The sequence below is a fragment of the Aquila chrysaetos genome, chromosome 12 (genome assembly GCF_900496995.4).
Source record: "Aquila chrysaetos chrysaetos chromosome 12, bAquChr1.4, whole genome shotgun sequence".
NCBI lineage: Eukaryota > Metazoa > Chordata > Aves > Accipitriformes > Accipitridae > Aquila > Aquila chrysaetos.
The window spans coordinates 18,527,065-18,552,954 of record NC_044015.1 but is presented as its reverse complement, the minus strand read 5'-3'; the positions used below and the strand labels follow the sequence as shown (position 1 = coordinate 18,552,954).

Here is a 25,890-nt window from a genome sequence, read left to right as displayed (position 1 = left end):
TACATGAATTCCAGATTTCAGTCCTTAGCAAGCTTTATACCCTTGTTTGTATTGCTGGATTTCTCAGTATGATTCTAGATAAGTGTTCCCACAACATCAAAGGTATCATGGACAGAACACAGGCAGAAAATAATGGGTGTTAGCTGCCAAGACATTTTACAACTACACAAGGCTCTTACTTGCCAAGAGGAAGATATGACTTCAACCAGGCCACTGAGCAAAAGAACAAGATGACGCTGCTCATCAACACAGACAACTGGTATTACAGAACAGCGTGACACCAATACGTTCTGGACTACATATTTTTGGTTACTCTAAGTGATATAGGTAACTATCAGGTGAACTAAAAGCCCAGAACAGAGCAACTATTTGCCATGCAGTGCAGCTATACAGAGTTTGACTCACTCTAACCTCTTTCACATTTTATATCTATAACTGCTCAGATTCACAAGAAAGCAATTATGCAGCTTCAAGAATAATAGTTTTCCAGGTGGTTTCAAGTTTCATAGCACAAAGGCAAATGTGTTGCCACAATCAGATCTGTAATAATATATCTTAGTATGTTTATTTTAGCTGATAACATAGAAGCAAGCACAACATGGAAGCATACCTTGGTTTCTTTTATTTAAATGTAAAAATAAATAGGCACAAAGTTAATAATTAGACCCACCACACTCAAATTATGCCCCTTATATATCATATTTAAGCACCTTCCTTCACATAGTTATCGAACACAGACATTTTAACTTTTACGTACATACATTTACAAGCTGAGAGACATGTTAGACATACCCTCCAGTTTAACAATATCTGGACAGTAAAAGTGGATCAGGGCTGCTAGAGCACAACCATCTGTACCATCTTTCAGCAGATTCTCCACCAATGGAATGCAGGGCAGCTGTTTAAGCAATGTTTGCTCCTTCCTATAACGAGCCTACAATATAAAATGAAGAAATTTAGAGAGACAAAGGTTCTGAAACAGATGAAGAAAAAGATTCATACTGTAGGTTTTACACGCTATTAGTGAAATAGCAGTCTTCAATAAATAGCTTAATAATCTCAATGTTAAATTTCTTAAAACTATTCACATCATGCCCCATTTTGAATGGCATAAATAACATCTAAGAGGAAGGGAACCTACAATGCTAATATTGAATCTTTCCTTCAAAACTACCGATTTTTCATGATCTCTGTATAGCATACTGAATTAAATAACATCATATACCTTAATTAACATTGAACACTCATTGTTATACAATCAGAAACAATCTGTGTGTAAACACGAGACAAATCCTTAGGTGGTTTAACTTCAGTTTACTGGCAAGTCAGATGACTCTTGTGAAGTTAACATACCTAAGAATCTAGCCCCAAATCTCATTCTTGTAACTGACTTAATGGCAAATTCAGGAACAAGGAAATCTGCATTTGATCAACTCCATTTTTATTACTAGCATGTGTCACTATAAACAGTCACAAACACAGAGAAACATTAATGGTCAAGTGTTATGACCATGCAGTGGCTCAGTTATAAAAGGAAACATTTTGAAAAATAACTCAGTGTATAAAGAGATCATTAGTTCAGAATACCCAGATAGCATTTCTCTGCAGTGAACGTATTTTTCACGAGTTTTTTTTTTTTTTTTTTTGGGGGGGGGGGGGGGGGGGGCTTACTTAAAAAAAATGGTATTCATCATTCTTAGTTTCTTTTCACTTCTTCCTGGGAAAACAAATGGAGGTGGAAGAACATGATACAGATTTTAATTTGTTACTATTATTTACTAAGACTTATTTTTATAACAGTACTGAAGGATTACTTTTCCATTCGTATCACAGAACTACTTATGAGGCCAAGAGTGTTTCTGAGTTAATTTTACACTATTTTCATTCATCTATACACACTAAACTGGAAGTCTCCACATAGGGACTCTCAGAAGTCTTCGTGGATGTTACTGCTCCCAGCAAAGCTGAAGCTGACAGTTCCTATCTACTACTCTCCACCTTTTGGCTGTGCTGGAGCAATTGCTGATGGGTCTGCAAGGTAAGACCATTGATACAGCTACAACATCTCTCTCCTCCTTTGTTTCTGCAGTGAATGAGTGTGCAGGGCTGGAGGTTTTATGGGTGGGATGGGAATTGTTTAAGCTAGCTTTGCTGGCAAAAAAGTCTGTGGAACCACAGACTAAGCCTGAAAGCTATACTTATTGTCACTGGATTTCTGTCAAGGATCATATGGGATTATCTTTAGTGAATGTCAGTATCCTCTAACTGGCCCAAGAACTATGAGTCTAATCTGGCAACAGCAGAAACATCAATTCTAGAAAAATAAAGGGCTTGGATTTGGCCCAGAGAACTTATACTCTAAGCAACTAATATGTAAAAAACCCCTGAGAGTTAGTCTTTACTTCACACTTGAAATGTACTGGTATTTGTGTGCCAAGTATGCTACATAGAAATGAAAACGCCATTTTTGCATGCTATAGGAAATACTAACACCAAACAAAATTATGTTAGCGTTCATGCATTATTAATACTTTCCCCCACATTAGTAATAGTCCCTACTATTTCTAATGCAGGCCAATTATGCTTGCAGTTAAAGTTTGCTCTTTTTTGCTCTATGGCACTCCAATGACCAACCATGATGAAAATCCTGTAAGTCTCAAATACCATGTTAATATGTCCATGTACTTGCTCCTCAAAATGACTGAAATTAAGTCTATGAAATAATACAATTTGATTATGAAATAACGATAAAAGATACAGGATACAGATGGACTCTAACATCATGGTCCAACAAGCCCTGTGTAATTTATATAATCTTTTAAATAGCATCTTTTTAATGGGAGTGTTAAAAAACATTTGAAATTGATAATACAGTGGTATTGCACAGTAAGTCCTGTGAAAAAGTCTACTGTCACTTTAATGATGACTTCACTGACCTTATGAACAGTTCCCCACAGATGCTGGAAGCTGTGTCATATCATTAAAGTGGACCTAAAAGTGGACTTAATTCATTGTAGAGAGTATGCCAGGCACATTACTGCAGGAAAAATATACGTCTATAACCTGATATGCTAGGTTCAATAGGGTATAACAGGCATCGTGTTTCAATTTGGTTGAAAAGATAAAAGAAATTATACTGAAAAATAAGACACTGGTAATTGCACTGCGTTTTTAATAAACTTCCATTTGAAGAAACTCTTGACATCAGTTGCTATGTTTGCTACTAAATATGGATGCAATAATGCAAAAGATGAACCACTACATTTATTATAAAGCTCTAGCACTAATTTAAACTTAAATGTTAATACAGGCATCTTGTTCCTGAGATCCTAAACCAGCCTGATTTAGCATCTCTGAGCTTATTCCACTTAAACAAGTCTAGGTATAATTGAGACATTTGCACATAAACAAGGTCAGCTAAAGATGAACCTACAGCACACCAGCTACTCTGTCATAAGTACTCACGTGTATTCTGAGTTCATCATTAATAATGAATGCTCTTATGCGTTTACTATACAGTTGATAACATGTTATAAATTTACTTCCTAGAGTAAGTTTTCAGCTGCCTGTATGCTCAGGAATATCCATCTCACTACGAAACACTTGCTCTATGTAAAGGGAAGAGATCAGAAGACTGGTTGAACTGTTAGAGCAGCTTGAGCCACTGCCATCCTACTATATTATCAGTAGCACTTGGGTTTCAACTGTATCTTTGCTAAACTAACAAGCTCAAAGTAACATAAATATCACTACTTCAGGTTGTTTATGGACAACTGGCAGGCAAACTGGAGCTGGCTTTTCAATACATTGAACATTTTATATTTGAGTATCATTTTTATGCAATGGAAGAGAATCATTAGTAAACTAACACCTTAGGCAAAAATAGAATAAAAACATATTCTGAAACTGCTTTTAAGTAGCCACCTTATTTTGTACAAGTGAGACAAAAAGAATAAAATGTGCTTAAATTTCTCACAGACAGTTCTTTTTCTCCTTTTTGCATTATTCCCTCCATTTAAGTATGCTATCTTAACTCCAGAACAAAATTAAAGGACTATACTGTGAAGAGCAGTGTATTTGTGTGTCACAACTGTAATAACATTATAGAGAAATTGCCCAGATAGCATAAACTGTTATGAATTTGAATATTGATTAGTCCGCTGAAGACAGTACTTTTAAACTGGTTTTCCAGACACCAAGTAATTTCTGTTGTTGCCTACATGCAACTCCCTTGCTTTTTTTAATTCTCTTTGCAATGCATGAACAATCTTTTACTAGGTATGACAACGAATATCTGAGGGCCTGCTAGATCAGTTATTTGGTAATGCTTAGATCAAAGATAGATCAGAATTAGTTCTTTGGAATTCAGACGAGAAGTATGCAATTCTGCACATACCTAAACAACTGACTATTTTGTTCCCAGCCAAACCTGTTGTAGAATAAACAATCTCAATGCATTTCAGGGGTGAATTACTATATGATAAGGAAAGTAATGATAATCCCAAGGTGACACAGCACAGAGAAAACAAACTTTATTATTATTGCAGACCTGAACAGTTACTTTTTATTGCTTTTAGTGAAATTATCGTCTCACTAAAAGTAGACTGCTTTTGGTTACTTTGTGTGTGGAGAGATGAACAGCAGTCTTAAATCTGCTGAAAAATTAGGGAATTCTAGACAAATGGAATAATGATTGCATATTGTTAAAATAAATCAGAAAAATTCAGATTCCATGTAGCATCAACAATCAAAAACTATTTCTGCAAGTCTCTTTTAAAAAGAGAGTCAGTATCAGATAGCATAAGTTCACTGAAAGCTTATGAAAAATTAGTTTGCAAAAAGCCTGATCATTTCACAGTAGTTAATAACAGGTAGCACCACCTTATACAAGTCCACAGAGTATTTTACTGCTTGATAAGTAATTCCTTATCCAGTATTACATCTTACATTTTGCACAGATTACGTTGCAAAACAAGCTTCTATTTTATGCACACCTTTGCAGAGCAATCTCTTATAAAATTATCTTGTAGAGATAAATGAAATTAATGATTAGACCAGCATGACATGGAAAAAGCCATTCCCAAAATAAGCTCTTTGATCAAAGTAAAGCAGTTGAGCAAACTTACAGGAACCAGTTTCCAAAACCATTTGGTAGGAGACTTCAGAGGAAGCAGTAGGAAAAAAGAATAAAAGCAAAAAGCAAAGAAAAAAAGGAACAATTTATCAGATTTCATAATTAATTTTACAAAGTAATTTTCTTTAACATTCGCAGTTTTGTATAACAGTGAATTATAATTTAATGGTAAGCATTAGTGCACTGTAACCTCCACATATTGAACAAATTAGCAGAAATAACACTGGAGAAATATGTCTGCAGTCTTTGTAGATCAACATCATAATTTTCCCACATGAACAGGTAAGATTGTCAGATCAATGCAGTTTTATTTAATGCTTTCACACATCTAATTGTACTCTACATATGCAATCCGACTGAAGAATTCATTTGAGACTTGAAGTCATGATACCACAAGTATCAAAATGAACTCCAGCAGCACATATGGGGAAGCAGGGCAGCTAAAGCAATGAAAAAAGGTATAAACACACTGTAGTACAGTACAACCAACCGCAGTGAAGTTTGCATTAGTTACTTCAAGCCAAACAGTTATAACACTTAACAATATTTTTAAACAATCATATGACAGTTTTCAGAACAACAAGAGATGCAGGCAGTTATATTTTTGCAATGACAAATCACATTAGCATCAGCTGCATGATGTGCAATGACCTGAAATGTACATGGAGTTTTGGCTACTGGCAGAGAAATTATCAGAACCAACACATAAAATTCTAAACTCATACATGATCAAAAAACACAACACCAAATTATAAAGAAAAAGTTTTACAAATATAAAATTTGACCTAAAAGCTTAATCCTAAGCACACTAAAGTCAGCAAATTTTTCTGTAACTCTATTCACTGAACTCAAAGCTAGCAATCCAATATATGTTTTTATTTGTCCACTTGGCTGAAACTATGGTTTAGACTACTACAAATATGCTTCAAGAGTCTGAAAGACTGAAGATAATCAAGTTTAAATTCAAACATACTGTAAGATTTATAAATATGTACTTTGTAAAGGCACTTAAGGAAAAGAGATAAACAAAAGCTGACATCTCTTGGACAACATAATGGGAATTCAATGGCTGTTGAATTGGCACTTTCTGTCAACAGGAATAAACTTTTTTCCCTGGAACTTATTAAAAATCAGTCACTACGAAAACAAACTGAGTAGAGAATCCTGACTGACATCTCCCAATGTTTAAAAAAAAAAAAACAAAACAAAAACACCCCCCCCCAACCCCTAAATAAAACAAAATACCCCAAACCAAACACAAACAAAAACAACCACAAAACTAAACAAAACCCAAAAGAACAGAACAGTCCCTCAGGTCAAGGGCTTACAGTTTTACAAGAAGATTGTTTAAACCCCCCTAACAAAAAGTTTTAAACATGATTATGAATTTAACCCAGTATAAATTCATCCTATGGTGCCAAAAAATGGTAGTCATGCCATTCATTAAATACTTGTTTCTGCTGTCTTCCTTGCACCATCATTTGTGTTCATGCAGCTGTGCATTAATTGCATTAATTGGATCAAGAAGCTGATCCTGCTGCAAACTTATTTTCTTGACAGGTTAGCTTTTGCTAGCAGCGTGGATTTATGACACATTAAATTGAAAGTGGTACTATGGCATTAGTGTTTTACCTTCACGCAAAAAGTTGCACTGTTTAATTTAAAAAAAAATTAAAGAATTTAGGTCTTTGGGTGAATACTCACATTTGTTTCTCTCATAGGATTTGCATTGATTTGGCTTAAATCTGTTAACACTGATTCAGTCTAAATCACAAAAGCAGATGGAAAAATAACAGTTTTTTGAGAAAGCTTTGACTACATTGAAAATCAGTAGTTTAACCAGTGCAACCATACATTCACTACATATTATTCAATGGAAGCCTGAAAACCAAAGCTATTCACTACAAAACTTGAAATCCCAATTCTGAAAGAAGATGCAGAGACTCTACCAGAAAAAGATGAGGTTACCACAAATCACCGGCTGATCAAGATCCACAGAGGACTACCTGGAACTAAAAATCATACGTACTCCTTCCTCTCTTATCTTCTACAGGAAGCTAGCAGTAGAAGAAAGTGAAGGAAAACAAAAGCAATCTCATAATCTGTTAATACTGTTTTTATCTATCCAGAAATAGAAAACAGGTAAATTTTTAAATTTTAATCTGTGTATATGATGCTTACAATTTTTAGAAATGTCGAGATTTACTATTTATGGCAAAAAGGTTCACCACAGATTTGTAACAAGATAGTAAGGCATTAATTTGGCAGGCTTGAGGATTATGCTGAGATTATTTTTCACTATTAATAAAGTTATGAATTTATCACAGTAGGAAATTATAAAATAATTAAAAAGTCTACTCATTAACTTTGTTTCACTTTTAGGTACAAAACTTTGCAGCTTCTTGGCCAGAAATTAAAACTAAAGAAAAGCTTTTGCTCATAACTAGAATGACCTATTCTTCCCAGGTTTGTCTGGCCACCTCTCTAAATCAGCAGAAGAGGTATTCTTAATTTAAATTTAGATCAGGTTCAAAACCTGACCACACCTCAGAAACTCTGAAACTTAAATATCTAAAGGTGTTTGGCTAGCACAGAAGGCAGATTGCAAAGTTTCTTAAATTTTAGAATGGAATCATCACCTTTTGAACTGCTAACTGTGTTGGTAATGTGAAGAACATAAATTATAAAACAGAGCCCCAACCTGAAAAGGATGGTGGAAGACAGAATAGAAGCACAATTAAACATTCCAATTCCCCTTCATGCTAAATTTACAAATACAAATACAAGCAGCAGTTAGGAATTTAAAAACATCAAAGAAAAAAAATAAAGCAACTGAATTCAGACACTGAGAATTAAGCCACAACTATAATATGAGCACAGAAAATGCTATACTTAATAAACATATAGAAGCATAATTTAATTTGCCCATAAAAATGGAAAACAATGTAATAATATTCCTTTAGTTAATACAAAAGCAGAATTCAATCCCCTCCCACCTTTTTTTAATTTAAGAAAATCTACTGATACTAGTAACTAAACCCAGGCATAGCATGAAATGGAGGGAAAAAAAAAAAAAAAAAAAAACCCACACTAATTAGCATTCAGATAAAAAATTATATACATATTTCAGCAATACCCAAACTTGGTATAGGATTTTAGCTGCAGATATTTCACAGCTTTGCTGAGATATATGAGGTAGGGTCAATGCCATAAAGTAACAGGACATGTCACTGATTCTGTGCTATAAAAACAGGAATGCATGGACTGATGCAATATGGAGACAGATAATCAGGGTAAAACACCTGGATATCTGGAAATAAATACTAGAAAATGCTTGACAGGCACCACATCATAATTTAACAAAAACTCCTGTCAGAAACTCTGACCAACTTATTTGATACAATTGATCCATCCAATGGATCTGCATTATAGTTTTCTTTGAAAAGCTAGTATTCAGTATGATCCACAGTCAAGAAATACAGGTTTTGGTTATAGTGTTTGATGTGCTTCTAAATCTCAGATGCCTGCATGTGTGCAATCACCATTAGCTTTAGCAAAAGTTAAGCGGAAATCTGGGAAATATTGTGAGGCATATAACAAAAAGAATGGCTGAGATTTCAGAGTAGTAAATTAGCTATCAGTTGAACAGACCAGTGTTTCTCAAAGAAAACCTGGAGTTAAATAACCTGAATCAGTTGAAAATATGTTGCTGTCTTCCTGCATGCAAAGTAACAAGTTCAGTAAATCAAATTCCTTAAATACTTCAAAATAGAGTTGCCTGAATACTTCCTATTGTAGATTTATTTTCTAGAAGCAGATTCCATTTTATCATTGTAATTACTGAAACTTTAGTGTTCAAATGATATTTTGACTCATCATCAAGATAGTTTTATCCTCATTTTTCTCATGTACTTAAACGTGAAGGATGGCTAACTTCCTAATAGCTTTTTTTTTTTTTATAAACCGTAATCCACAATAAATTTACTGTCAGAAGAGACATCTAGGGGTCACAACTGGAGCCTGAGGTTTTGCCCACGCTCAGATTTTATGCTAATTCAATGCCCTGGCATAGAATAACTTACTTGACAATGTAATTTATGCAGCTGAATCCCACACTGAGGCAAATAACATAACATGTACCTGGGATAATAGTATTAAAATTCAGTGTGTACAAGAAAAGGCCTTAATTACAAAGTTTTCCATGATATAGCAACTGTACCATGATTTGGCTGGCTGTTTTGCAAATGCATTTGTACACTGGCCAACAGAGCAGGGCTCTGACTGTGTTATAGCTTCACAATTCATATGAAAAACACCACAAATGCATACACCATGTTTATGCAAAATTTTTATTCCACTGGGTCCATTTAGGGGATCAGAGTTACAGACCATACAAGTCTTTCAACAGTTGATTCAAGAATGCTGACATGAAAGATAAATTATAAACTAAAAATTTTATCTTGCTATTCCCAATATAAAATGCAAACTATAAATGAAAATAAATATTACTGAATTATTACAAATACAGATAATTTTATGGCATTGCTCTGATACTAATGTTCTCTTTAATATAACTCTGTTTACCACATTAAGACTCTCATGCACTTTGGATTTTAAAAATTATTCTCATCTTTCAGAGTGACCTAAAAAACTACACAAAACTTCCTAATATTATTTTCAGGAAAAAGAAAAATCACTAGAGAACAGAGGATCACAGGTTATCTCCCTGCCCCCTGTTTACTATGTTTTATATAAATTTGAGAAATGAACTTGTCAAGGACATCTTATTCTCCAGATCTCTATGCTATTACCACTATTGAACACAGATTAAATTTTCCATATCAGGATATATGCATCAGGGTCACTCTACTACTGTAAAAAGTACAATTTTCTTTTGCTGAGTCGCATATTTACTAATTAGCCTTCATCATTCCTTACATTTAAAAAGAAACCACAAGTGCAAGGACACACATTGCATTCATGCTTTTTGAAACTGAGCTTCTAATCTTGCCAGGTAACCCTCGGCTGCTTCAGAGTAGCATTCAAAGGGAGACAGCTGCTCACATGAAAACAGACCAGGAAGGTCTGAAGGATTACAGCCTTGCAGTAGCTAAGAAATCTGCTCTGCTTTCAAATGCAGGGATAATACCAAAGAGTGTTCAAACCGATTACCAATTCCCCAATAATAATTATATCACAATAGGATAAGTGATCTCATTCTGAAGCAAGCAGTTTTACATACTCTGGAACTGAATGCTATCCTTCCGTATCTCGGTGGGTATAGTGCTACTTAATTAACTGAGCTGCTCAAACAAAAGGAAAAAAAATCCTGTTAGGAAAGGAATCAAACATAATCTGTTTTTATTGTATATATAATAAAACCTGTAATCAACTGGTATTTTGTATCATAGCCAGAGCAATGCTTCTCATGATGCCACATATAGATTTCTCTTTTGAGATGCATGCAATTCACAAGGAAAAAACATTAAAAATAATGAATAAAAATGTGGTGGTCTTTTTCATATCAGATCTAACTATAGTTTTAATTCATTTGAAAGTATTCATTAATCTTAATAAATTCCTTAGGACTAACATAACAGATGTTTCCCTATGAAAGATTTATTTGTCAAAAAGGACAACGGGGAACAAAAAGTGCAACTCTTAGTTTTACATTTAAATGGATATTTTCACGGAAACAATAAAACAAATAACAAAATGACTGCATAGTAAAAGCTTGCTTTCTTTAACAAGCAGTTAAAAGTTCAATGTCTGCAAATGTATATTTACCTATACATACTATATGCAAGTAGTTTTTGCTTACAGATAAATGCTTATTCTTGTTTACAATATTTTAACTCCTACACCTACCTTTTGACCTCCTGCAGATTCTGCACTGTGATGCTCTTTTAGTTTTTGTTCCTGCTCCATTATGTCTTTCAAATGTTCATTTACCTAGGGACAAAATAGTTTCTTCAGTGGTCTGTTCTATGAAACAAGTCATAGAAATTCTAAGTTTTCAAAAGGTGGATAAATCACTACCACCGAGTTAACTGAAAAGATTAAACAGATATTTCAGACTATAGCCATCAAGCATAATCAGCAAATGTCCATTTCAGATGCAGTCTGGGCTCACTAGTTGTTAGCTTTACATTGTACTAACCTGCCCCTTATTATTATGCTCAACGACATTTGATTAACAGTGTATCCTTGTTACTTGATTTGATTATGCAGTGAAGGTAGATCACCAAGCAAACTGTATTCAGATACAAACAGAATACCTTGGTTTTAAATCATGATAAATTACACAGGAAGATGACAACTCTTAGAAAGCCAAAAAGAGACCCTTGAGCAGCTGTCATGGCAACTCAACATGACATGTCATATGTAACGTTATTATAGTATTTTATTTAGACTTCCCATTTATTTGGTTCACATAACATGTTTAGCTTATTTCTGCAAACTTTGCTTTTTATTATCCATACACAGCAGATAAAGGAACAGTCTGTATCAGACACAGTTTTGATATACCTACATACATATATATATCCTACCCACCAATCTTTAACCGAATCATATAGACTACAAGGAAAATCACAACTTGCTTTTCCAGTACTCATACCTTGTTTATCCAGTACATGACAGCATCTTCAATGTCATAAGGTAGATCTGTAGCTTGGAAGAAGGACGAATACTGCTGAGTGCATGCAATCACTTTCTCAACACTGACCATCTCTACAGTATATGCCATCATAAGAGTATCGATCATGGCCAAGTGAGCACTCTACAAAGGGAAGCAGCAATACCTAATTAGTTTACACATCAAAAGAGCACTTATGTATCATTTCTGAACATAGCCACATATATGCAGAGACCAAAACTGTAAATGCTACAAGTTTTCTGTCTGGTTGTCAGTTTTTGAATGAAAGACAGATGAAGAAAAACCACACATAACAGATTCGAGAACGTAATACAAAGCACAAGGACATTAATAAAAAAAAAAGTTTATTGCAGATTAAAGTAACTTCTGTAACAAAACTAACACCAAAAATAAAGACCTGAAAATGGAAAGAATAAGCAATTTTAATGATTCAAACATTACATCACTTTTAACAGAGCTAAAAGAGATCTTTTAACTTTGTCACCCTAGCAAAAACAAAAACCCCTGCCTGATCAGTGTTATTTGTACTGGAAATAAAAGTTGAGACTGCCTGGTAAACAACCTTCATCACCATGAAAATGCTGCACTAATAAGTGGAAGTTTATCTATTTTTGAAGTCATAATCCAGGAAGAAGACACTAATCTTAAGTAAAAAACCCAACATGATAGAAATATTTATTTTTGTTCTAGTAAACTAATTATCTTATGCAGATGCGGCTATATATGTACAACTAGGTTTAAAATAAGCATATACTGATAAATAAAATATAGCTTCTGTTAAAAGTGGAGGTATGTTTCTCCTGGTGTTGTTCTGTATTGAAAGACAATGGCTATTTCAGTTTGTAATAATTAAAAATGAACACACACACACACCCCCCCCAACATAAAAAAAGAGGATGACAACCAGGATTTATATTAGATTCTTGTGACTGAATAAGAAAGTGATAGCAGTTTGCAGAGGCAGTGCCTACAGCTAAACAGATTTGTTTCTGCTTCATGGTAAGAACACCAACAACTTTCTAAGTATTAAGCAGCATTTCCCATGAACCAGAACAAATTCCAAAGACAGTTTTTTTTAAAATGTTGCCTTTAAACACAGCTCATGATGCAAACAAAGATTCCAAACACTTGTTAACACCATCGGTTCAATTCTATACAAAAATATTCATGTAAACATCTCAAGATAGCTATAACAGCCATGGCAACAGCAATGAACAATGAGTCACACAGCAATATTCTATCTAATCATTATAGTTAAAGGTCATACATGCACATCATTTATTCCAGAATTCTCAGCAGGAAAAACATGGAACAGATCCAGACTCTGTGCTGCCCTTAGTGTATCGCCAATGAAAGTGATGATGCTGCCCTCAGAAGTAAGCAGGAGCACATACCCATTTTATTTTAATGCAGTTAAGTTGCTTTGTTTGATTAAAAAAAAAAAAAAAAAAAAAAAAAGGCAAGCTATACTTACTTTATCTTCTAAAGACATTCACAGAACTGTTCCTGACAGCCAACCTTCCTGGGACACACTTGTTCTCTTTGGACTCTGGATGTGACCCTAGAGCCCCTCTGTCTGCCATGTACTCCATGATGCTCCTAGCACAAGTAGTGCAGCTAGGCTAGGAACCAGCACCTCTTCACTCCTGCCACCATTGATTGACTTATTCAGAATTAACTCCTTTCACCATATTCATCTGCCTTATGAATTTATTTACAGACCTTCAGTAGACAACTACTGATACAAGCTCTTAGGTGTGAATGAAGGAAAGAGCTAGGGAGCTGAATTCTTGCCAGCCAAAGTATTTAAGAAGGAAAAAGACAGAGCGTATTGCCCATGACCAGCCCCCTGAGGAAGCTGCACTCCAGTGTGAAATACAGCATTTCTATACATAGATACAAACACTCCTTTGTTGGCCCAGCAATGCAGCACACAGAAGGAGTTTGGACATAGTATCACATTAACTACTAGTAAAGTCCCAAAACCTTGTGAGGGATTGCAGAGCCTGGGTCAGCCATACAAATCCATGCTGTTCTGCAGGAGCTTCCAGCTCAGATTGCAGAAGGGTGGTTCAGCAAATGCAAAACAGGAAGGAGATGGGAAGACTTGGATTGTCTCTGACATCCAGGAGTCATTGCTCTAATGGTCTTTCCTTGCTATATCTTTGTTGCCTAGACTGTATGGCACCTGGGTTAAAACCTTGTACCATTTCCAGACACCTCCCCCCCCGCCCCCAAAATGAAATGGAGGTATTAAAAGAGCAAGAAAATGCAGGATTTGCTTTTTAAGTGGAGGTAGTGCACAAAACACATTTTCCAGCCAGACATAAGAGAGGCCTCATGTGGAGTGCTACAGCTAGAGCTGTGCTAAGAGTCATCTGTGCTGATCCAGAGCTGCTCAGACTGCCTGCTACACAAGAGGACTGTTTTCATGCCCTGCCTGGAGGGAGGACACAGCCTTCCAATTGAGGTCTGACAACCAAGGAAGCCCCAAGCAAGTTTGGAAGCAGTATCTTCCCCAGCTGTTAATCCATGACTAGTTCAATGGCTACCGTGCCTGTGCTCTAAGAACAGCCTGCAAGAAAAGCAATCACTGGCAACTCTCCAACAGGGAATTTAGGAGCCTTCGCCTCCCATGCGGGATCATCAGTTTCTCTGTAAGACTTGATCATGCCTATGAAGTGGATTGCCAGTGAACAGAGAAAGCCATGAAAGTGTTCCTAGAACTGCCAATATGCTTAATACATTATAAATACATTAAGGAAAATTAAATTATTTACAACTAGCTAGCTGAGACATTTTCAATGTTCCTAGCAAATTATTAATGAACTGCAAACTACTTAAGCAAACAGAGGGAACAATGAAAGGGATGAGCTTAGATAATACTCTGTACTGTCAAAACCAAATGTAATAAGCTTTTACCCACACTGACTGGATCCATATCACAACTCTATTTTATATAAGCTATCAAAGACAAGTGTCTTCAGAGTCTTAAAAGCGACTCCAAATTATTTTCTTTATAATCCAGGTAGGACACTAAAAAGGAGATTTTTTTAAAACATACTAAATAATAAAAAGAGGAATTCAAGTCAACTTGCATCTCTTATCGTGAGAAACAAACTAGAAAATTGCTATTTTTCCCAGTTAGCAAAAAATCAACTTTATTTTATAAATAATTTCTTCACTAAAAAAAAAAAAATAAATTTAAAACTATTAACATCTATGGATTTTTCCCCCAGAAAATTGCAAGCAACCAAATAAGCACATAAGATAACTTATACCTAAAATATTTGTTTTGTTCTTTTTAAAAAAGGGGGTACAGAAAGAAAGAGAAAACCATTTAATTCCACATACCTCTCTAATGGTTTTTTCCACTTATTCTGGAAAGTGTCAGACAAGCTGCATTCTTTTACATGTTTTAATTCACTATGCTCAACAAGAAAGACTAAATTAAAAACTGCACTACAAAAATAGTATCTCACTGCTCCAAATACAGGGTTTATCAGCATAACTGCTGAAGGTCTCTAAAAAACAATTTTTAAAAACTTCTACTGATAGTAAACAAAGTTCCATTTTTTGTACATCTCTCACTGAACATCGTATTTTAGGTACAGCTAAAAAAGCAAGAGGGGAAAGTCACTTTTACTAGTTGGATCCGCCATTATGACTGAATTATGACACAAGGAAGCAACCCTTCATATCTGAGGGGGAAATATAGACAGCATTCTGAGCCAGGCAGACACTAAGATCAGCTGCTCAGCAATGTCTTTTCTCTGGACAAGCCTGTAATACAATGCCTGAAGGAAGTCCCCAGGAGCTGCTGATGACTGGTACCGAGACAGTACTCTAAATGCTGCTACTTCCTTCAAGATGTCAGCAAATCCAGAAGAACTGCAGCATATTTGAGTAAGGACAAATGATTCTGAAAAAAACATTTCTTTAGAGGAAATAATAATAATAATAATAAAAAAAAAATCAGTAACACATAGAATTACAGAGTAGAATACAAAACCATCAGAGAAAGATCTTTAAAAAAATAATCAAGATCAACTCAGCAGCAGTGTACAACACAGGAAGTAATACACTCTTTTATCACAAAACTTATGCAGAGGTTTGGTTTAAGCCAATTCAAAAAAATCTTTCTATTCTTTCATTTCACTACAATGGTGCAAAGTCTTAGATGGCACACTACAAAATATTAAAAAAATACAGAAGGCTGGATTCTTAGAGGTATTTTATTTTCTAAGACACAAACACGGTTTTGTCTTTCCCAGCTGCACTCTGCACAGAACACAAGAGTTTTAACTTACTAATCTTTACAATCTCAGGTAATTATGAGTTAGTTTCTGCCCTGTAATATAGGTTCCACAGCTTTATTTTTACTGCTGCATAGTTCAGTAAGAAGCTTACTGAACTGTAGAAGAAAAAGTATTCTGAGCATGACTGCTAATGCTTTCTCTGTCTGCCTAATCTTTGATTATGGAGCTCCACCTCCTTTGGAGAACTGCAAACAACTTCATTAAAAAGTGTACTAAGCAAAAGATGTATATGATACTGTACACACAGATACTCATGGATAAATACCACACATTATAGACAACTCTTATATTATTACCTAATACTAAGGATATTTCTCATATTCCATTAAATGATATTCAAGTCAGGAGTTCTCTTTTGACCTGCCCCTTTAGGAAAATCATAGACAAAACCATTTCCCACTATGGTGCTTGAAGAAAGGGACAGAAAGAAAACAGAGGATAAAGTTGTTATTCTCATGCTAAAATAAATAAATAAATACTCTTTTCTTGAGTCTTATTGAAAGAAAGAGTCCCCTGTCTCACTATGCTTTGGAGAAGAGATTTGATCTTTGACAGAATACGGCTTTTGTAAACAGGAATATGTACTTCTGTTCTTATTGAAGTTGGTCGTGCTTCAAGAATTTTTTTTTCAAGAATTTTGTGAAGGAATTTGGTCATATTTTGAAAAAAAAAATCTTCAAACTATAGTTCTCACTTGCACAATAAACACATATATTTATAGCTAAATTGCCTAAAGATTTTGCCTACACCGGATCAGCACTTGAGCAAAGAATAGAAGAGATCAGCTCTCTACAATTAGCTGAGAGAATATTTATATCACCTTTGTATCAGTAGTTATGCATGCAACCAACTGTTTCTACCTGCTGAAAAGAGATGTTTTGGATCCAGGTATTTCTCACAATACAGTAAGAAACAGTAACTTGAGCCAGATACTTCCATTAACAGTAAGGTACAGACTAAATTCTATGGGCTTGATGAACCTTACTCTGAAGATATTACATACAAGTAAGCACTAAGATTCCAAATATCTTATATGTTCCGTGTATTCCTAAAAATAATCGATCTATTAATGCTAATTCTAAGTAACACTTCTTAAATTAAAACTGAAACTCCAATTAATGTTCTGCCAGTATATACTAGTTCTTAATTCAATGTTACATTTCCTTGTATGATTATTACCACGGATTGATTGTTATCAAGACAGAGCAAAGATAACTAGAAAGAAAGAAAGCAAGAAAGAGAATAACTAAGACAGAGTCATCCCCACAAAAACAGTCACTGAATTCATAACTGCTAGAAGGTATCGATCACATGGAATAACCATTATAGGACACGAACTTAAGGAGCAAAGACAGGTAAAAACAGAGTTGCTGATATGCAGAGTAAAAGAAAGACAGCATCAGCAGGCAAGCAAGGGATTAAACATAGGTGACAACTGCAGCAAAAAAGTGTGCCTAGAGCACTGTGAGGATCTCCTTCTGTACCATGCTAACCGACTTCTCTGAATCCGGCTTCCTTGCAGATTCTGTGAACAATGCAGTTTGAGGAAGCTGAGTACCTTTAGCCCCCAGCCACCCTTTCCCAAAGACCGTCCCCTAGATAATCCAAGTCTCAAATGAATCTGCTAGCATAATGAGATACCACCTAAATTCCAAGTCTCAACTAAGAGTGGAAAATTGCAGAATTCTGGCTCAGGGAAAGCACAGGCTAAGGCTCGACACCACCAGAGGTGAGGAAGGAATTTATGAGCAGAGCCAATAGGCGATAACTCTATTAGAAACTTCAAAGCTATTGCTTCATTTCATCAACATTCATCAAGTAAAATGAAGAGAATTCTGATACTACAAAGGAATCAACAGTTTTAAAGTATTTCGATCAACAAAATGGAGCAGTCTGAAGTAGTCAGTTCTGCCCCGTTTGATGATTTTTGGACCCAGTTCTTCTCTAGCCTCACACAGTACTTACGCCTAGCACAATTCTGACATAACCCCAGTTGTCTAGTTATTCTTGTCCTGCAACAGAATGATCATGTCGAATTACCTCCTCACTGCATTTTCATGAAGAACAAGCGCTTGACTCTGATAAGATGCTTGTTCAGCAAGAACAGGCATTACTGAGTCATGCTAAACACATCATAGCAGGTTCTGCAAGGTAGAGGGAATGGTTTTTACTTTCAATATTTATCATAACCTTCTGTATTTGGTTAACTTTTTAAATTTAGTAGTCAACTATATGAATATATATAAAACATCATTATTTGACTGACTACATAGGAAATGTAATTCACTTCTAAAAAAAGGATTTGTTAAGTAGAGATACTTGCTGAGTTAAGCATTTTGACAGCACTTCTAAGTTCTTCTACCTGAGATTTCCTCATTATGCTTGTTCGGGAATTTAATGATTTGATCTATTAACTCAAGCCTAGCTAAATACTTAAAGATTCTTTCTGAATCACTTAACCAAGTGAGACCTAGCCCCACTCGAGGTCATAGTGAAACAAGATACCTGCACGACACGCACTGGCATCAAGAACTAGCAAGTGGTGCTCATCGCATTATTTGTGTCATATTTTATAGTTTCACACTATCTACTTTGTTGTTTTTTTTCTAATATACTTAGCAATTACTCCGTAAGTTGCCTGTAGCCTATTTACTGGAAGAATCAGGTGCCTAATGGTAAAAACCACAAAGGCACTTCAGTGCCTTTATGTCAAGTACTCCACGTTTCAAAAATAAAACATCTGTAGTTGGATAGGTTAAACTAAAACGACAAATTAATGCAAGATAACTGATAACAAGATAGCTAGACACATTTAGATGAATAAACAGCACCAGCCTCAAATTTCCCAGAATATTTTATGTTTGCAGATAATTAAGGATTTTCCTAGATCACGCTGTAAAATCCTGTCCAGATAAACCAGAAACAAAAATCTCTTACAAAAACTTATATTCTGTTACATATGTGCACTGTCTCCTTGCTCTTATGCTCTGGACATTTTGTTAGATATGTGCAGTCTCCTTTCTCTTATGCTCTGGACATTTAAATCAAGAACAAGCAGTAATTATATAAAATGCCATCCGAATTTCTTCTGTCACAACTATCCTCATCAATCTTTGAATACAGGAGTGGGAAAAAGAGAAACAGGGCTTCAGTTACAAACCAACTATACCCATATTTAAATACAAAGTAGTTCCTTCTTCCTGACTCACTCATACCTGCATAGTAATGACATTAAAAGCAGTGGTTTAACTTCCCTGGCAGCTCAGCTAAAATGCCTTCAAAGGCAGTTATCACTGGGAAATATCCAAGCTTGTTCATCTCAGAACATCTGCTGAAGGAACACAGCCTTAGGAGCGCTAGAGAACTACCACTTCCTCATGGAGATGCAGGAGCAGTGACAAGACAAGCTGGGCTGCTAGAGAATTTGGGGTGAAGAGTTCATGTTTGGGTGATGTGCTTTAAGAGAGGAAGTTAGAAAGAGAGAAAAGAGGCTGAGGTCCCAAAATAAACACGTATGTAGGACTGGAGTACTAATTCATGGAGATGAGAGTGGAAGAGGAAACAGAGGCACATCTTCTCCAGTGCATGACTTAGTCTGGCACTGTGCCACAGCATGCTACAAGTCCCACTGACAAAGCCACTCAGAGCCACTGCTCAGTATGTTATCAGAGCAGACTAGTTTTGAAACATTGCAAGACAGACTTCTAGTTAATCCTTTTCACAGTTAAACATTGATAGCCATTTCTGAATGGCAGCTTTTGTTGCTCAGGTAACTGATATAACATGCTCTCTGACTAACGCACATTTCTGTTTTGCCTTTTTCTTAATACAAAACTAGTTAGTTACTCTCACACTTTATCTGACAATCCTTATAAGGCTTAAAGCATTGAATGAATGTAAAAGACCCATCTGGTAGAAGTCATGTCCGTTAACTTGATATTACAACAATGATTTATTAAGATTTTGCCTAAAGTAATAGAGAGGATGAAATTTTACATAATTTTCAACATTTAACACATCTCCTTCTACTGCCCAGTGGCCGTGGGTTCTGATGAGCTAAGTTCTAATAATGAGCTCTTCCACACACAGTACTAATGAGAGTGAGAAAAAAATGATGCTTTAATTACAGTGATGAATAGTACAGTAAACTGTTTGTTCAATTACTGTGTTTGACACAGAGATTGGAAGGTTGATTACTGATTGCAATGTAGGATCAGTCTCAGTTTGAGATAGAATATAAGAAGTTTCTCATTTTCTACAATTTTCTGGAGAGGAACTCAAATAGTATTTGAAAGAAAGAACTTAAAAACCTAGAAAAAAGCTTAGACCAACCCCCTTCCCAAAGCAGATCCAACTAGCTCAGGTTTCCCAAGGACTTCTCCAGTCAAATTTTTAATATCAACAAGGATGAAGAATCTACGACTGCTTTAGGCAACCACCTAATGTCTTCCATCATGTTAGAGTTAGCTGGTATCCTTCTCAATACAAAATTCCAGCCTCATGGTAAATATATGGCTAAACTAAAATGTAGAGAAAGTCTCTGTAGCTCTCATTTGCTTCAAATACTGAGCTCTCACTATATTTATATCAAGCTTTTTTTTTTCTTAAAGGTAAACACAGAACACTGCTTTCCCACAAGAGGAAGGACGAAGTTAGCTGTGGTTCCTTCATTTCTCAAACTAAAGAAGGATCAAAGTAGGGCCAAATTATCAATGGAAATCTCCAACTGAATTCCAGGATTGTTGCTAAAAAACCTGCAACTCATCCAAAGCCCAGCTGAACACTGCCATGCTGCTCCGTTACAAAATAAATCCAGAATACCTTCAATAAAAATGTAAAAAGATGCATACTTTAATCCAGCATAATTCAGCCTACCACATAAAACCTAAGTTGTTACAGGATGGTGTGAGAAACTGAAAACAAACAGGATGCTACCTTTCAAAAGGGGGAAACAAGCATGAATTTTTGCACAAAGAGCCCTTACAAAACATTCCTACGTTTTCAACTGAAGCAGCTCCATATAGTTTTCCTTCTGCTTTTCTATATATACCTTTACATGTCATCTTTTAATGTTTCATTTACTAACATTGTGATGAGATAGCTGTATCTGCACAGTTCTGGGACTGGCTTTCCAGGGTAAGATTTTAACTCCTACATTCTACTCAATTTCCTGAGGAAACGTGCCTCCCAGCTGGAACTCGTGTGAGATTCTTGGCAAAGTACAACACTGGAAATACAGACCTAAATTACTCAGGGAAGGCATTTTAAGAACAACTTCTAATTATAAACAAGAGATTTGGATTTTTGTTGCAAAACTCATCTTCGTTTTTGAGAGGTGACCATCCTTCCTGGTCCAAATTTGTATTTTTATCGTCGTTGGGGAAATGCGTACCTTCTAGCATCTTAGATAAAACAAAAAAAAAATCTAGTTTTAAAGCCAATGCCTCTGACATGTAAGCATCTAAGACCTAGGGACGACTTCGTCCTGTCACATGCCAAATATCACCATATTTTTATAAAGCTGCTGTTCAAGAACCTATGAAATGTTTCTGTGATTTTTGTTAAACTGATGTACAAAAAAACCTATTTTTGGGATAGAAACATGAGAATCTTTCTTAGGCTTAGCTTTGTTGATCTAGGAAAATATTGGCTAAAGAAACCAAAACATTACATCTGGTCATTTCAACATACTATCTTCAAAAAGAGGAAAACTAGCTTCAATTTTTATATAAAAACATAATATGAAATCTTCCTGCATTTGCATATGAACAAGCTCCTGATAATTTCCTTGCTGTTTCTTTATCAACCATAAAAAGGCCAGAGGAATAAGGTCATCACACTCATTACTATAATGGCAATTACATTAAGAATAGGAGTTATTTGACCCTTTCCTCAAAGGTTTATACTAATATCACATTTATAGACCATAACACAGCACAGTAAGACATGAGAGGGAAACAGACCTCGTCAAACATTTTCTTCTAAAGTAACAGCCAAGGCCAAAAGAAATTTCCCCGTCTCCTACTTCAAGGAACTCTATCAGCAGCATTAAAGACATTAAAAGAGACACAGAAAATTATACTGATCACAAGAAACCTGTTTCTCTATGGCTGTTAATATAGTAAAACCTTTTAAGTGACAAGCTGCTGACTAATAGCATTACTAAAACAGACAGCTGACCAACATTTTTTCATCTACTTATTAAAGGCTTGTGACAGGCCAGCCACAACAGTGGCTGCTAAACAAGGACATGGTCCACAGTGATGTTATAGCAGAAGTAGAAAAGGTGCATTATGGTTGTTTTGATAAACACATTCAAAAGCCTTTCCACTTGTTTGGTTAATCTGGACTAAACACCAAGCTTTAAGACTGATCTTGAACCTCTAAAGTGAAGCAGGGCTTCTTCAGAGAAAGACTCATACATATGCACACACAGGCATAGAACACTTATTTTACTATAAACTTTATGATCTGTTTTTTCATCTTCACAACTAACTCTGGACTCAGGTATATAATTTATACCTAAGAAAGAGCAATTTGCGTGCCTTCGCAGAGATCCTGCTGTACCAATAATTCTTTTTAATAGATTACATGCACCAAGGGATGTCCACTTCATCCACTGCTGTATATTTTTGCAGAACATCTGGTTGTAGTCCCCATCACTATAAGCTTCTGCCAAGCATAAGGCCATACAGGCTATGTCTGTATCAGGAACTACTGCAGATCAACAGGAGGAGACTGGTAGACAGAAAGGGGTTGTGCTGAAGATGGGATACCTACGACAGACTTCTGTTGTCAACCATCACTCCACTTCGAAAATAATCTGGCATTTAAACAGCGTACTAGTAAGGCAATGGATTATCCTTCTATTAGCTTTTCACAAAAATGGGAAGGTCAATGAAATAGTAACTAAAGCTTTTCTTAAAAGTTACTTTAAAGGCATGAAAAATAGTTATAGATGAGATACCCTTTTCATTTTTAGAAAGAAAGTTTTCTTGTAAACAAAATGTACTTACTGAAGATGGTAACTAGCTTGTGGCCTACACATAGAAAAGACTAGAATGTTCTTTTCCAAAGAATTAAGATAGAACAGGAGACCGTTGTGAACTAGAGACTACTTCTCAGTTAACTGGCAACCAAGGTAAAACGATGCCCATTCTCATCCTTCCCAAGTATCTGTTTGTGAACTGCTACGTTTTATGGCATGAAAATGAATCGGAAAAGTATCGCTCCACCTCCCTTTGGTAATGAAATAACCACCAGTTCAGTTCGTAAGTCTATTTAAAGAGTAAAACAACAAAACACACGATCATGTTCTCATTCCTCATGCCTTTTTAGTTCATAATGTTATTCCAGGAGATGTTACATAATTAGTAGCTCTCAAAACAGTAAAGTCAGTTGCACCGATAACATATTCACATTGTGGTAAACAACTATTTTCTTTGGCACAATATCACTCCTCCTTTTCTCCCCAACTAAGACAAGCTGAGTTAAGAGCGCAGGGTGATAAATGAAACAAAATAGAAAACAGCTGAACAGAAAAACACAATACAGAAACATGAAAAATGGTAACTCCTATCCTTTCATTTTCAAAATAACACATTTCAGTGACTTAAGATGGCGATTACTAGAATGGAAGCATTTGCTGTGCTTCCAAGAACAGCAGTAAATACCAACAGTATTATTTGAAACCTCTGCTACAAGCACAAGATATGTCAGCACATGCTGTCCAGAAACCACACAAGCCCTTCGCATAATGATGAAATCTTTGCTTTGGCAAAAGGAATTATCCCCGTATATGAACCTCAACTATTAAATCACCTTGTTAACTGGGAAGAGGAGGGGAGACAAAGGGAGGCAAAGCACAGGAACAGGAAGTATTTTATAGCTGTCCTTAAACGACAGATTCAGAGACCAACAGCTGTAAACATTAAGTCCCATCATCAGTGCCACATACTGCCATGGAAGGATCAGTGTAGGCCCCGTGGAAACGATAGGTAAGAGTGTAGTGTGCTTAAAAGCATGCGACTCCTGGCAAGAGTCAGGTAGTTTGACTGATTCGCTACACTATATTGTCAGTCAAAAGGGTATAACCACAGAACAAAAACCTTTGCTGGGCAGTTTGGGTGCTGAATATTTGGAGGAACTGAAAACAGGTTTGTTTGGAAGAGTTGCAGAATAAGGTGGTGTGAATAATAAGAACTGCAGAAGAATGACATCAAGCCAGGCCAAAATCTCTGGAGCGGTACTGCTGCAAGAACTTCACTGATGGTTTTTTTGACTGGACTAAATAAAGCAAAGAAAAGTAGAAATTGTTTCCTGATTTTTTTTTTTTTTTTTTTTTTTTTTTTTTTTTTTAATTTCTGAATGCCTTATTTTGGTCTGCGTTTTAAGTCTCTTTGTGGTTTGTTTGTTTTTTTTCCATACCTCCTTCTCATTAAAATTATAGATTGACTGACATCTCTTCTTTCTTTTCAAGCATCCAAACTCTGTAATCCCATAATCCTTAAATGGGAAAGGACGATTACTGAGAAACTTGTCTGAACTATATGTGAGACATTACTGGACATTTTAGCAAACAATTTAAAATCATTGGCTTCAAGTATATTGTATCAGAATTGAAGGCAGTACCTGTAACTTACGTTACCTAAATACCCAAAGGAAAATTTTACCAAACGTAAAAAGCTGGCTGTCTGCATAGGCAGGTCAATCTGTAGTATTTCAAAAAGTAAAAATCAATATTGTGATAGTACAAGATGGAATGGACACTATTAGAAAAGCTGGTACATAATTCTCACTAAAGAAGAAATATCACAGCACACTTATTGGTCACAGGTAACAGGCAATATACATTACAGTGCCTACGTAATCATCTAAAACATATGATAAATCCAAGTCAGCAAGCAATTTTGCCAAAGAAAATTATTACAGTACATGTTATAGATATGAAAGACTGGGCAGAAGAACTTAATCTGTACTAAAAATTAGAACTTGTCAGTATTTTAAGATGTACTTTAAAACAGTTTAGATAATTTTCAATTTGCTTAATAATGTTAATTACTCTGCCATATAGGAGGTATAACAGTAAGCTGAACTCTTGTTGCTCAGTTGCTTTCTCATTTCTTGATATTTTACACTATTATAAACAACAGTGATGAATTTTATTTGCTTATTTCCTATACTTTTCCTTAGCTGGCAAAACTGATTAGTCTTATAGCCATTAAGTAATACAAACCCACTCCCCAAATACCATACACTTGCATGCCAAAGTGATATAGATTTTGATGTTAATCAGTCCTTGGGTGCATTTGTCATTTAGAGCATTTTTATAGTAATCACAATTACAGGAAACATCACAAGAAAGTGTTAAAATTACCCAGATTTTTTTTTAAGTTGTTATTAAATACTAATTCGAAGCAGAACAAGACAACAGATGATGTTACTCTCCAGAATACTTGATTTATTTGTTCGCCTCATCTCTTCACTGCTCCAGATTACAAAGGTTACTCATTATAATTGCTTCTTTACTGCCATTCTCTTAGGTAATTTCCACTTGAATCATAACATTTTGCAGTATTATCAGTCATACATTCTACGTTATGGGAAACGTACATGATAGTTCACTTTGTAGTCACCTCTTTGACACAGGATTTCCCCCTACCATTCTTAACAGTATCTACTGTTAAGAATATATTTCAAAAAAAGAACTTCTTTACCATCTTTCCTCTCCTTACATCCAGGCATAATCAAAACCTGCCAAAACATTCAAACAGTAGATT

At 35.5% G+C, this 25,890-nt stretch overlaps 1 protein-coding gene across 6 annotated transcripts in view; it reads right to left on the bottom strand.

The window, feature by feature from the left end:
• CAMSAP2 (calmodulin regulated spectrin associated protein family member 2) overlaps positions 1 to 25,890 on the bottom strand; it is a 91,675-nt gene that overhangs the window by 33,599 nt on the left and 32,186 nt on the right. For 2 of the 6 annotated variants that reach the window (XM_030031859.2, XM_030031860.2), the window contains exons 3-7: positions 11,754 to 11,915; positions 11,003 to 11,086; positions 6,839 to 6,898; positions 5,127 to 5,159; positions 793 to 934 (exon numbers count right to left, since the gene is read on the bottom strand). In XM_030031859.2, coding sequence (XP_029887719.1) covers positions 793 to 934; positions 5,127 to 5,159; positions 6,839 to 6,898; positions 11,003 to 11,086; positions 11,754 to 11,915 — 481 coding nt within the window. The remainder of the gene's footprint in view (positions 1 to 792; positions 935 to 5,126; positions 5,160 to 6,838; positions 6,899 to 11,002; positions 11,087 to 11,753; positions 11,916 to 25,890) is intronic. The other 4 variants (XM_030031861.2, XM_030031862.2, XM_030031863.2 and 1 more) reach the window with 2 other exon arrangements.